Below are 14,051 nucleotides of genomic sequence, written 5' to 3'. Positions count from 1 at the left end.
AATGGTGAACAGTTAATTGTTTCACAGCTATTGGAATCACATTGAAACTGCTCAATACTGTCTCACATGAGGCAGTTATTTTGTGTGTGTTATAGACAGTTATGGAACAGAATCTTCTTCTTCTTCCAAGTACAGTGTATAGATAACATCATAGTAGCTAGTTTCAACTCACCAGCTCAGGGAGAACAGAGAATTAGAGACTAAGGGCTCAGTCACACGGGCGTTTTTTTGCCCGATTTGCAGATGCGCTTGCGATCTGCAGTAATATATACCCAGTGCTTTGAAATGGGGTCGGCCACATGGCCGTTTTTTATGCAGATGTGCTGAGAATTATATGCATCTAACTGCGTTCTGCGCAAATCATTGTTCTTGTATATGTGCTCAATCGGGGCCAGCGGCAGCAGCGTCAACCCCATTGAGAGCATATACTAAAAATCATTCTCCTCTGCCACAGCTGTAACAGCTGTGGCAGAGAGGAACAATGTTCTCCGATTGAATTTAATGGAGCCGGCAATACAGCCGGCTCCATTGAAAGCAATGGGCTGCCGGCAAGCGCTGTATTAATTTTCGGGGAAGGGCTTCAAATATAAGCCCTTCCCTGAAAACCATCCAAAAAAAGGTAAAAAATATATACAGTTAGTCCCCGACTTGCGAACAGGTTCCGTTCCGGGAGCCCGTTCGCAAGTCCGTTTTGTTCGCAAGTCGAACAAATGGTTGTATGGAGGGGATCGCGGGTGGATCCCGCTCCATACAACGTCGGTTGCTGGCTGTTCTTACAGCGGGCACCCGGCGGCAGCAGTTCCGACGAGCCGCGCCGCTTGTCAGAACTGTTAACACTTTAAATACCGCTCTGACAGCGGTACTTAAAGTGTTAACAGTTCTTACGAGCGGCGCGGCTCGTCGGAACTGCTGCCGCCGGGTGCCCGCTGTAAGAAACAGCCGGCAACCCGACGTTCAGGGGGCCCGTACAGCGTCCCACGATGAGATTGCGGGACGCTGTGCGGTTGCTAGGCAGCCGGGGACCTCCTGAAAGGCCCCAGGGCTGCCTATGCAGAGTGTCCATCAAGCGCACGGCTTGATAGGCGCTCTGCATAGACAGCCCTAGGGCCTTTCAGAAGGTCCCCGGCTGCCCAGCAACCGCGATCTGACCGGACAGGCTTCTATCAGGCTTGATAGAAGCTTGTCCGGTCCCTGCACAGCATGATGTAATGCCATAGCATTACATCATACTGTGCAAAACAGATAGTTCGTATCTAGCGAAATTCGTAAGTCGAATGTTCGCAAGTCGGGGACTATCTGTATATATATATACCCACCTTTTTGCAGCTGCCAGAGATCAGCCACGTCCAGCCTGCTCTTCTCCTGAACTGCTTTCTGTAGTATTCAGCAGGCAGGGATTTTAAATCCCTGCCTGCTGAATAGGCTTCCCCCTGATTGGTCACAGCCCTCAGCCAATCAGAAGCAGCTCTCACTCACCCATTCATGAATTCATGAATGGGTGAGTGAGTGCTGCCTCTGATTGGCTGAACACTGTGACCAATCAGAGGCAGCTCTCAGCTTCAAAATATTAATGTAAACTAGCTATTAAATCAACAATATACTTTTATGTTAAATTATGTTCTTCTGTCAACTGAATTGAAAACTCATTGGATCATTTGGTAGTAAGTATAGAAATAACAAAGAATTTTTTTTATTCACATGGGCAGAGCACACTTTGATATTGAGATTTAAGGCTACAGGCCACTCTACATCTTTTTGATTTTTATATTTTGATACATCTGAGCAATTAATAGTCAGGCAGGGAAATGGATCTGGAAAGGAATTAGAAAAATATGCAGCACTGCAGAGATAGTACCATTCTTGGTTAATATATTCCCACTGATTTATGGGGTAAGATAACTACTAACCTGTTATAGGACAGTTTGTTAGCACTGCACAGGAATCTCAATATCGAAGGCTATAGATGTTGGCTCCGGATAAGACTGTGCTATGAGTTAATGTTTTACTCACAGTCATTAGTTCAAGATGGTACAATCTGTGCTCCCTCATACTACTGAGTCCCCCCACGATTTTGGGAATATGACTGTGGTGGGAACTCTTTTGATCGTATGCACAAATCTATGCTCGGTCTGTCCCCTCTTCCACTCCATTTATACTTGTCTTTGTGCCTGTGACATCTGAGTATTAGATAGTGACTTCAACGTTCTATGATAGAGAAAAATCTGTTATGGTTCCTGATGAACTGCATACTAAGCAGGGAAATGGGTCGAACTGAAGAATGAATTTTAATAACAAATGAACTGTGAAATTTAATAAACAATACATTAAGCATGCAACCTTATTCTGGTAGAAAATTAAACTCTGATATCTATCAGTACCATACATAGTCCGAAATTGAATTTCATTGGAACTATCACGGCACTATGCTGCGTGCGTGCTTCGTGGGGTATTGATTATCCTTTAAAAAACCGCACCAAACCGGTGCTGACAATTGTGCATCTATGATCTGGGTCTCGGGGCCTTATTTATTCATCCAGACTTCCGAAATACCTGATCATATTGATGCGCTGGAGTACTCCTGATTGGATTTCTCCAATTGTACCCCTATTGTACTCTATTAATTACTCTGGTTTAATGGAACCATGCTTTTTGAGTGGGGTCTTATGATATTTGTGTGTGTCTGTCTAGCCCTAGGTTTTAATAGTATATAGAAATAACAAAGAACTTGAGCAAAGTCTATATTAATGAGCCATCATTTACAAGTACAACACTAAATAAAATCATGTTCTTCTTATTCCGAACATTGTCTGGTATGGGCATCAAATCTACCACGCTCATGTTCCTCCTTAGTGGTTGAGAAATGAGTACTGAATGACGGAGAGAACAGTGACTTACCATGTAGCATCTACTTTTTAGCAAATTGTAATAGCTGTACACACAAACAGTAACAACAAAAAATGGATAGACTTCATAAATTGTTGGCACTTTCAGAAAAAAAATGGTCTTTTTAAGAAAAGGGGTGAATCCAGAAACCTAATAAAAAAAGGTGGAGGCATGGGAGCAAATGTTTCTACATTCATCCATACTTTGACATGATTTCTTAGAGATGTCTGAATTTATGCTTGTAGACACATTGTAGAACCCCCTGCAGTTCCACTAAACTACACTTAGATCTACATGGAATGCTAAAGTGATCTAATTCCGATGCCGTAGAACTGCAGGAGGTGGTACAGCTGTAAGAGAACTGGTAAAATGCTCCTGAATTAAGACCGTCGGAAAGCTACATCTTTGATCTGAGATGGAAGATTAAGATGAAAGACTGACGCATCTAAGCCCTCCCTACTCATCGGGTCATTCTACAAATATCATATCATATATCTTCTATTTCTCTAGTGCAGTAATTTAATTTACTTCTGCTAGGTTTCATTTAAAATATCTTAAGACAGAATTCATGATATACTGTACACCAGCTCTTGCAATCTCATTTTATGTATATTTCATAAGGCCCAATGAGAGTATACAGTTATTTCTGTAACAAAATACCAATAACAATAAATAAAATGCAGAAACAAAATTATTTATTTGCTTTTAGCCAAGCAACGGGTGAGGGATCTTTAGCCCTTTAACTATCCTCCAGCAATTTACAGGTTAACAGAAGTTTGTGTGTATTGATTTTGTGAAGAGTTTTTATGGCTTGGCCGGCCACACTGACAGCTTCCTTCAATTTCAATTATGTGATGAGCTCCCTAGTCAGCTCCTTTACTGCTAGTTTTTGTATCACATAAAATCCGAAATGCAGAGGATAACAGGTGCAAAGTACTGATCTGTGACTCTAGATCACTGCACGGACATCGTCGCTTTCATTGCTTTCCAATGACTAAATATGTAACCTAATCTTTTTGGAACACAACAGCCCTATCACTACCCTTAAAAAAACGTGTTAATAGACCTTGTGAAGCTTGAAACTGTCATGTATAATTACACAATGTATCTATTCTTAGATTGTATTAGAAATAAGTGCGGACAAAAAATGATGGTAAATATTATCCACGTGCAGACATTTTTTTTACCCAATTAAGTATGAATAGAATAAAGTATTTTTTTGCTTTTTTTTTTTTTACTGTTATAACCCTTCAATAAAATAGAAAATAACAGAAGAGATTATATAGATTATGATTCTTTTTGTATTGTAGTAGTTTATATGGCCCAATAAAAATGTATTCAAACAAAATACAGTACTGTAAAAAAGTTTTAAGCAGGTGTGGGAAAATGCTGTAAAGCAAGAATACTTTCAAAAATAAAAATGTTAGGGGGCGTGGCCTGGACGCTGAGCAAGATGGAAGTGTGAGGGAAGTGCTCCATCTAAGCAGCACCACTCAGGCCTCTTTACAGCAGCAAGCAGCCGCAATTATGGGGAAAACAACAAGGGACAGGAGCACGGAACATCAAGGGACCCCCCGCCCGGCAAAAGTGCAGCCCGATATGCAGCGCTTCTTCAGGGAGAAGAGCGCTCACTTACCGAGGCCTCCCTCCAAGATGGCACCGGCCCGGGAGCTCATCTCATCTCACAGTAAGGGGGAGGAGGAGGGAGCTTCCTCAGATGGGGAAGATTGTGAATCCATTTCAAAAGGGTTCATGAGGAACCTGATTTCTCAAGCCCTGCGGCCCATCAGCACAGACCTTGCAGAGATTAAAGAGGAGTTTAAGCAGATGGGGCACAGACTGGAAGATCTGGAGTCCTCCTCCTCGGCAGTTATCTCTCATGCACAACAGTTAGAGCAAGCTTTGAAAGAGCAGCAGGCACATCTAAACAGAGCTTTACTGTTACAGGAAGATCTTGAGAACAGGAACAGGCGCAATAATCTGCGTATCAAAGGTCTCCCTGAAGCTTTTACAGGAGACTCTCTATATAAAGTCGCCAAAGAAATCTTTGTGTCTCTATTAGGTGCTGAGAGAGCCGCCTCCATCTCGATTGAGAGAGTACACAGGGCATTGAGACCCCCGCCAAGCGATGCAGAGCCTCCGAGGGATATAATCTGCAAGCTCCTCTCCTTCCCAGACACCCTCGCGTTACTGAAAGCTGCCAGAGCCCATAGGTCTGTGCCCTATGCGGATGCATCTCTGCTTATATTTCAGGACTTAGCGCCTACTACACTAGCCAAGCGCCGTCTCCTACGCCCCCTCTTGGAGGTTCTCAGGGAGATAGACATAAAATACGCCTGGCTTTTCCCGTTTGGTCTTGGCTTCTTATATAAGAGTAAGAGAGTCAACGTTCGCTCGCAGGAAGACCTGGAAAAAGTCTGGCTGTTACTAGAAATTGAACCTATCTCCCTTCCCTGCTGGCAGCCACCTCCGGACCTCCCTCACTTCCACCCGCTGGAGGCACCGGAGGGGGGGCAAGCCTCCGGTAGCACTAAATCCCCTAGAGGGAAAAAGAAAAAGTCAAGAGAGGACTTTCCTTGAGATCTGGCAGCAAAGGAGTCTTTTGTCTGAGAGCCCCTACCTGGTGACCCATGGACAGGGTAGGAGGGTCACCATTGCCGATGCAGGCCAGCAGGCGAGTTCAACGACTGAAACTCGCTACATTTCAAATCGGAGAGTTTTAGAGACCCGGCTGCGAGTCCCGTTTCCCCGTCAGGACATAACTAATTCCAGCCCGGGCTCTCGCTCTCGCCTCCGTAGGGAGGCTTTGGTGTTCCAGGTTGGATGTTCCGTATCCACGTTCCTGTTCTCCCTAAGCCTATTTCAAGAACTTGAGTAATATTGTTTTGCCGTTACACTAAGATATAGTTATATGTATACCCCATGATCAGCCCAAGGGGCCCATGAGGGTGCCTGTCAGACCAGGCTGTGTTGAGCTTTTTTGATTCCGATTGAGTCACTGGCTCTACACACCCCCAGTAGTACGCCCTCATCTTGGAGAGGGGATTTGGGACTATAAGTATCCCACCCCCTCCCAAAGTACTACTTGTAATAGTTAGCGGACCTAATCGTCTGCGCTTGTACCTTACTCGATTTACCTTCCTCTTTCCCAATCCCATTAGCCTTCCCATCCTCCCCTTCCCCCAGACCCACAACTCTGTATAACCCCTCCCTTTCTTGTATCCTTTTACCTCCTTAGCTACCATCTCTATCGCCGGGTACCACAAATCGTCACCTTTCACCAGTACTGAGGTGCTGTGTTGCTAGTTGAATTTTTGTTCTTCTTCTCATCCTCTGCTCTCTCTTCTGAACAGGAAGGATCTGATGGGAGACCTCCGGCTCACTTCCTTCAACGTGAGAGGCCTAAATTCGCCCTCTAAAAGACATAATGTCTCGCTCCTAACCAAAAGGTATGGCACAAAAATTCTTTTTATCCAAGAATCCCATTTTAAGGGGGACAGAACCTTTAATTTGCCAGGTAAACACTTCTCCCAAGCTTTTCACAGCACTCACCCTTCATCGGCATCAAAGGGAGTCTCTATCTACATACACAAGGATATTCAATTCACGGTAGAAACACAATACAGAGATGAGGAAGGCAGGGTCTTATTTTTAAAAGGAACGCTAAATAATGTTAAAGTTACCCTAGCCAATCTCTACTCTCCAAACTCGAACCAGATTCAGTGGCTTGTTCATCAACTAGAGACCTTGAAACACTTTGCTGTGGGCCATCTAGTGATAGCGGGGGACTTCAATGTCACCTTAAATCTGCTTCTTGACTCATCCTCGGGCCGCTCACAAATTTCACAAACCAAATTAAGGAAACTAGAGAGGTGTCTATTCGACCTGGGTGTGGTGGACGCTTGGCGTCTTCTTCACCCCTCGACGAAGGACTTTTCCTACTACTCATTGGTCCATTCCTCGTTCCAGAGGTTGGACTACCTCTTTGTCTCCTCTGCTCTCCTCGCGACCTTCGAGAAGGCAGAAATAGACACAATAACGATTTCAGACCATGCTCCGATTCATTTGGTTCTTCGGTCCCCCCACGGTGTGCCAAGGGAGTGGAGATGGAGATTGAATCCGTCCATATTAGAATCTCTAGAGGACAGGGAGCATTTAAATAAATCGCTTGAGGAATATTTCCAGTTAAATAGTAATGGCGACACCTCGATCGCAATAACTTGGGAGGCTCACAAAGCCTTCATTCGGGGCCAGCTGATCTCTCTTGGACCTCGCATTAAAAAACGTATCCAAAAAGAGATAGATGAGAAGCTGATAGAGATTGCCAAATTGGAACACTTGACCAAACTCTCTCAAACCAAACTGAATCTTGAAAGCCTAGCCGCTCTCAGGACAGACCTGAGACGTTGTCTAGACTCCAGATTCAACAAAAAACAGCTCCACCTAAAACATATTTTCTTCGCTCAAGGGAATAGAGGGAGCAAATATATGTCGTCCATTATCAAAAAGACAAAGACAAAAAATTTAATTAAATCAATAAAAACCGAAAAAGGGGACTCGGTCTCCGCCTCATCTGACATAGCAAGAGAGTTCCAGGCGTTTTATTCTAAGCTCTATAACTTAAAAGCTAACTCCACCCCTGAGGGAAAAAAAAAGACTCAACTCTACTAATAGACCAGTTTCTACAGCAGATAAATCTCCCTAAGTTGAGCTCCGCAGAAACATCCGCTCTGACCTCTCCGGTCACCCTAGCTGAAATTCAAAAACTGATAGCATCATGCCCTCCGAACAAGAGCCCGGGCCCAGATGGTTTAACCATACACTACTACAAGACCTTCCAGGCTACCCTAGCACCCAGACTCGTGGATCTCTTCAACGACCTGTTGAAGGGTGCCCCACTACCAAAAGAGTCCCTAGAAGCCCACATAACCTTGATCCACAAGGAGAACAAGGATCCTGAACTGTGTGGCAGTTATCACCCAATCTCTCTGATCAACCTGGATGCGAAGCTCTGGGCCAAGCTTCTCGCAGAGAGACTGGGTACTTGCATGCCAATTTTGATCGGAGAGGAACAGGCAGGCTTCTCTAGGGGAAGGGAGGGGAGAGACAATTGCCTCAGACTTTTGCACGCTGCCCGATACGCCCAATCTCATAACATACCCTTGGCCCTAGTAGGCACAGATGCCGAAAAGGCCTTTGATAGGGTAGATTGGAGCTACATGGAGGGAGTCTTGCATCATTTCAACTTTCCCAGAGAATTTATTACATTCATTTTCTCCTTCTACTCGCAGCCGTATGCTCGACTCAAGATAAACGAGGTCCTCTCCCCTCCCTTCGATATAAGAAATGGCACGCGCCAAGGCTGCCCTCTTTCTCCAGCCCTCTTTATATTAGCTCTTGAACCTCTATTGCTGAAAATCAGACAGGACCCAGCCATAAGCGGCTTAAACTGCGGGAACAATTCTCTATCTTCTGCAGCTTATGCGGATGATATTGTGTTCCTAATTACAAATCCAGAGGAGGGGATACCGAGACTTACGGAGCAACTCAAGGAGTTCGGTGTGGTCTCCAATTTTAAAATTAATTTTTCAAAATCAACAATTTTGAATATCTCCATTCCCTTGGCCCGCTATGACGCACTCCGGACTAACTCGCCCTTTTCTTGGTCAAACACCTCTATCGACTATTTGGGTATTAAACTCACAAAGAAAGCAGAGGACCTATATAATGCCAACTTTGCCCCCTTGATTAGTCAAGTGAAGAACTTGCTAAGGTCTTATGATGTTCCCTTCGCCTCATGGTTTGGCAGAAAAAACATCATTAAATCATACGTCTTGCCAATCATAATCTATAAAATACGAATGCTTCCCATTCACCTGCCAAAAAGCTTTTTTAAATGTCTCAGCTCTGCCTTCTCGGGGTTCGTGTGGAGGCGGAGGAGGCCGAGACTGGCCCATAGCCTGCTGACAAGGAAGAGGGCGGAGGGCGGGATCGACCTTCCGAATCTCTACGAATTTTATCAGGCCTCTCAGCTGGGATATTGGATATGTCTAGTTAAACCCTCTAAAGACGGATTACCCCGAATCCTTGCGGAAGGTTGCGACGGAGACTCTCTGGATGCGAACCTGTGGTTCCCATCAAAGACTCACCTTAAGGGTCGAGGCTTTAATCCCCTGCTCAGAGGCCCCTGCGAGGTGTGGAACATGCTGAGACCCATACTAGCGCTAGACCCCTCTCCTATCCTCCCTCTACGTTCCATAGGCAGATTATTAAAACATCCTTCCGATCCATGCTCCGCCTCGATTTGGAGGAGAGCCGAATCTTTGACAATTTCGAACCTACAATCTTTAGCACACCTTCCCCCGGAATCCATTGTTCAGGCATTGGGCTTTGCTGATAACCTCTCCTTCTTACACAAAGCCCAAATTAAAAACACTGTTGAGGAATTCTTCAACTCTTACCAAGCATCCAGACAGGCATCGCCCTTTGAAAAAACTTTCCTGGAAAACAAACCCTGCCTAAGAAAAATTGCGTTCCTCCGCAAAAACTTCATCACCCCTCCCACAGACTACAAACCGGCATTTCTATCCTCGTGGGAGAAAGTGCTAGGCATCACGCTCACCCCACACGAATCCTCTCTGATACTCAAAACTTCCTTCGGGCGGTCGCCCTGCATCCTTGCCCAGGAATCCCATTATAAGTTATTAGATAGGTGGTACAGGACACTTCAGTGGCTGTCTGACCACAATCTGACCACCCAGAACCTCTGTTGGAGGTGCAAAAGCGATGTAGGCTCCTACCTCCATATTTGGTGGGCGTGCCCATCCATCATGCCTTTTTGGAAAGGAGTAGAAAAGATTCTCCAGAAAATCTCCCCTGATTTTGCTCTCACTCCGGACATAGTCTTCCTATGGAGACCCTCCAGGTCCTTTCACCCGCAGAAGAACAAGCTGCTGGCATCTCTGATTGATATCGCTAAAGCCTTGATTCCCCCTCTCTGGCAACAAAACACACCACCCACACTGAAACAATGGAAGGACAGGGCAGACCTCCTCTACAATTTAGAGGAACTGCATAGCTGGTCCAATAACACATATGATAAATTCCTGCTGACGTGGTACCCATGGAAAGCCATAAGTGACTCGGACGTTTGGACCCGGTGAGCGGAGGTCTCCCATCCTTTCCCCCTTCTAGGACGGTGAGTCCCTCTTCTCTTTTCTACTCTTCTAGACGACAACCATGCTGATATAAAAGGATACCCACTCCTCCTACCCCCTCCTCCCCCCCTCCTCCCCTCTCCCCCAGCACCTTCATACTCCCCCCCCCCAGAGTTCATGATATTGTTTTACCAATGTTTGTTCTATATTTTTCATATTGACTGTACTCTTTTGCGGGGCTCACACAAGGATTTAACTTAGAGTGTATGTTTCCCATCCCCACCTTGAATGTGACTTCAGCTAACCCAAAGCGATTTGTTGACGCTCAACCAGGAGCAAATTTATGTAACTCAAAGCTGACTTTTACTCATTCGGGCTCTTCGTTGTGTGACTGTGTACATGTTATATAATAAAATCCAAATAAAATTGATTTAAAAAAAATAAATAAATAAAAATGTTAATAGTTTTTTTTTGTCATTATAACAAAATGTAATGCAACTGAACAAAAGAAAAAAGGAAATCACATCAATATTTGAAGTGATCTTCCTTTACCTTCATAATAGCATCAATTCTTCTAGGTACACTTGCACACAGTTTTTGAAGGAACTGGGAGGGAGGTTGTTCCAGACATCTTGCAGAGCTAAGCACAGATCTTCTGTGGATATTGGCTTGCTCAAATCCTTCTGTCTTTTCATGCAATCCCAGACAGACTGTACATCCAAAAAGACATCCATATACGCCTTCTTGCTGTAGCCCTTTTTTAACATTTGCGTTTCTCCATTCCTACATTCAAAAAATCTTTACTTTTTTACTTTTTGCCAATGAGTTGCATTTTTCATGATACAATTTAACCCCTTCACGCTCCAGGACGTACATTTACGTCCTGGGGCATCAGGGAACTTAAAAGTAAAGTTCAAAAAAGATCAATTAAGTTTTATTAATTTAAAAAAAAAAAAAAAAAGTTTAAATCACCCCCCTTTGCAATATCTATAATAAAAAAGTCTAAATCATAAAAGAAAAATACATATTTGGTATCGCTGCGTCCGTAAAAGTCCGATTTATCAAAGTAGCCATTATTTACCCAGCACGGTGAACGCCATCGGAAAAAAAAGAGCGCCAGAAATGCACTTTTTCAGTCTACCTATCTTCCAGAAAAAATGCAATAAAAAGCGATCAAAAAGTCATATGTATTCCAAACTGGCACTATCAGAAACTACAGGACATCCTACAAAAAATGAGCCCCCGCTCAACTACGTCGACAGAAAAATAAAAAAGTTATTGTGCGCAGAAGATGCAGCAGAAAACACTTTTAAATAATTTAATGTCTTTGGGAAAAAAAAGAGTAGTACAGTAAAAAAAAAAACAATACAAGTTTGGTATCGTAGTAATCATACTGACCCATAGAATAAAGTTATCATGTAATTTTTGTTGCAGTTTGTGCGCCGTGGAAACAAGACGCACTGAAAGATGGCGGAAAGTCTTTTTTTTTTCCATTTTACTGCACTTTGAATTTTTTAAACGTTTTTCAGTACATTATGTGGAACATTAAATAGTACCATTGAAAACTACAACTCATCCCACAAAAAACAAGCCTTTGTACAGCGACGTCGATGGATAAATAAAGGAGTTACGATTTTTTTTAAAGGGGTGAGGAAAAAACGAAAATGGTGGGGTGGGGGGGGGGGGGGGGAAGGGGCCGCGTCATTAAAGGTTAATGTAGCATATAAAGTATTAGAAAACTATTAGAAATTTCTAAATGGTGCAAGATGGAAAAAAAAAACACAATTGCACTTTTTTATGGGGTTACAGCATTCATGTTGCAGAAAAAATGACCTCTAATCTTTATTCTGTGGATTAGTATGATTACGGCAATACCAAACTTATGTCGTTTTCTTATGTAGTACTGCATAAAAAAATTGCTTTCTGTCACCATCTTTTGACCATTAACCTTTTTTATATTTCCACTGATGCAGCTGTGTGGATTTGTTTTTTGGCGCAACGATATGAAGTATCTATTGATACCCTTTTGGGTTACACAAGACTTTTTGTTTGCTTTTATTTCCATTTTACATTCTTGCAAAATGCAACACTGGAATTGCAGATCTTGTTTCTGATGGCATTCACTGTGTGGGATTAATAATGTGATATTTTAGTAAACTGGACTTTTACGGACACAGCAATTCCAATTTTAGTTTTTTGTTATTTTTTTCATGCAATGAGTTGGAAAAGAGGGGGAGTAAGGCCGCTTTCACATGAGCATATCATCATGGTAACTGCAACAGGTTGTATGTTAAATATCTCAAACTTTACAGGAGAGACTAAAAACCTTCCTATTTTGCCCTCATGATCTTGATTCGTCCTTCAAAAAAGAGACGAAATTTGACAGTTTCTTATTGGTCCGTTGACGTACGACATATTGCCGTTGGTGTAGTTCACTAGATTGGCCACAAGGGTGCAATAAACCAAAATCAGTTTTTTGTTTTTTTTACATATGACCTCTTGCAGTTACCACAATGACATTACCTCCATATGTAGTCTGTGTTTTGCAGATTGAAATATGGAGCTAATGTAAATCTATGTAACTATTCACATGGCCATATTTATCACAGCAGTATTTTTAAAACACAGCATGACCTTTTTTTTGTGTTTTTTCTTCCATATTAGTATTATTTTCTGTTCGGCAAATACAGATCATTAATTGCCCAGTTAAAAACATAATATATTGTGGCAATTACAGATCAAATACTGATGAAATCAAGCTGTAATGCCATCCGTAGCTTGTCCGTAATGCAGATCCGTATTACAGATGTCTTACAATATGCTCATATGAAACAAGTCTATCCAATAATTCCTGTATGACACAAGAATTATATATTCAGTTTTTTTTATTCCTTTGCACTATGCATCGCCCCCCCAATCACCCCACACCCCCACCCCACTATCCCCCATGGCCAGCACTAGGCATAATACAGCATATTACGTTTAAAGAATGTTCCTTTAAACTGAATGCGATGGTTTTGTGGCCGTTATACAAGTGTTTCTGTTACTGTTTCTTTTGTCATGCCTTGAGATAGCGTCATGATATATTTATACAGTTTACTATAATATTGTTGTATTTTTTTATCTAGATATTGATGAATGTTTGGATCATCAGACTCCCCCATGTCACACCTCTGCATCGTGTAGGAACACGCTGGGCAGCTATCAGTGTCTATGCACAGATCCATATGGGCTTGCTGAAGATAAAAGGACCTGTGTAGGTAATACATTCCGACTCTTCATTATTTACTTGCACTGGGATCTAGTGCTGCTCCGCTCTCCATTAAAAATACTCACTTAAGTAGCTTCTGTAGTCTCTAGTTAATCATAGTGGATTGTGCCAAGAATAAATGTCAACGAGCTCATAAAATAAAATATCATCTCCTTATTCTCAAATGCGGCATGGTCTCTAAGAAATACTTCCTCACCAAGTGCCAGCCATTCCATCTTCAGGTTTTAATTAAGACCTCTGTTTATAGAAAACAATTTGCCAAATGGTACATCTGTTTTTTGACTGTCATCCAGCAATATGCATTGCGGTGATTAAAGATTAGTGCTTAGACAAAAGTGTCTGCTGGTTTAACAGCTTATTAGTACCCTTAGTGATAGATAGATAGATAGATAGATAGATAGATAGATAGATAGATAGATAGATAGATAGATAGATATGAGATTTATGGATAGATAGATAGATATGAAACAGATAGATAGATATAAGATTTATGGATAGATAGATAGATATGAGACAGATAGATAGGAAATAGAAATGAAATAGATAGATAAATAGATAGATGTGAAATAAGAGCTATATAGATAGAAAGACATAAGAGAGAGAAAGATAGATAGGAGGAAGCTGGAGGAGATAGATAGATAGATAGATAGATAGATAGATAGATAGATAGATAGATAGATAGATAGATAGATAGATAGATAGATAGATAGATATGAGATAGATAGATAGATAGATAGGAG

At 42.4% G+C, this 14,051-nt stretch overlaps 1 protein-coding gene across 1 annotated transcript in view; it reads left to right on the top strand.

Annotated features, from left to right (window-relative positions):
- The window catches only part of TPO (thyroid peroxidase), a 202,933-nt gene that overhangs the window by 177,682 nt on the left and 11,200 nt on the right, over positions 1-14,051 (top strand). The window contains exon 10 of the mRNA XM_066596549.1: positions 13,169-13,294. Coding sequence (XP_066452646.1) covers positions 13,169-13,294 — 126 coding nt within the window. The remainder of the gene's footprint in view (positions 1-13,168; positions 13,295-14,051) is intronic.

This window comes from Eleutherodactylus coqui, chromosome 1 (assembly GCF_035609145.1).
Source record: "Eleutherodactylus coqui strain aEleCoq1 chromosome 1, aEleCoq1.hap1, whole genome shotgun sequence".
Classification (NCBI taxonomy): Eukaryota; Metazoa; Chordata; class Amphibia; order Anura; family Eleutherodactylidae; genus Eleutherodactylus; species Eleutherodactylus coqui.
Note: the sequence above shows the minus strand (reverse complement) of the source record. Positions and strands in the feature narration are given on the sequence as shown.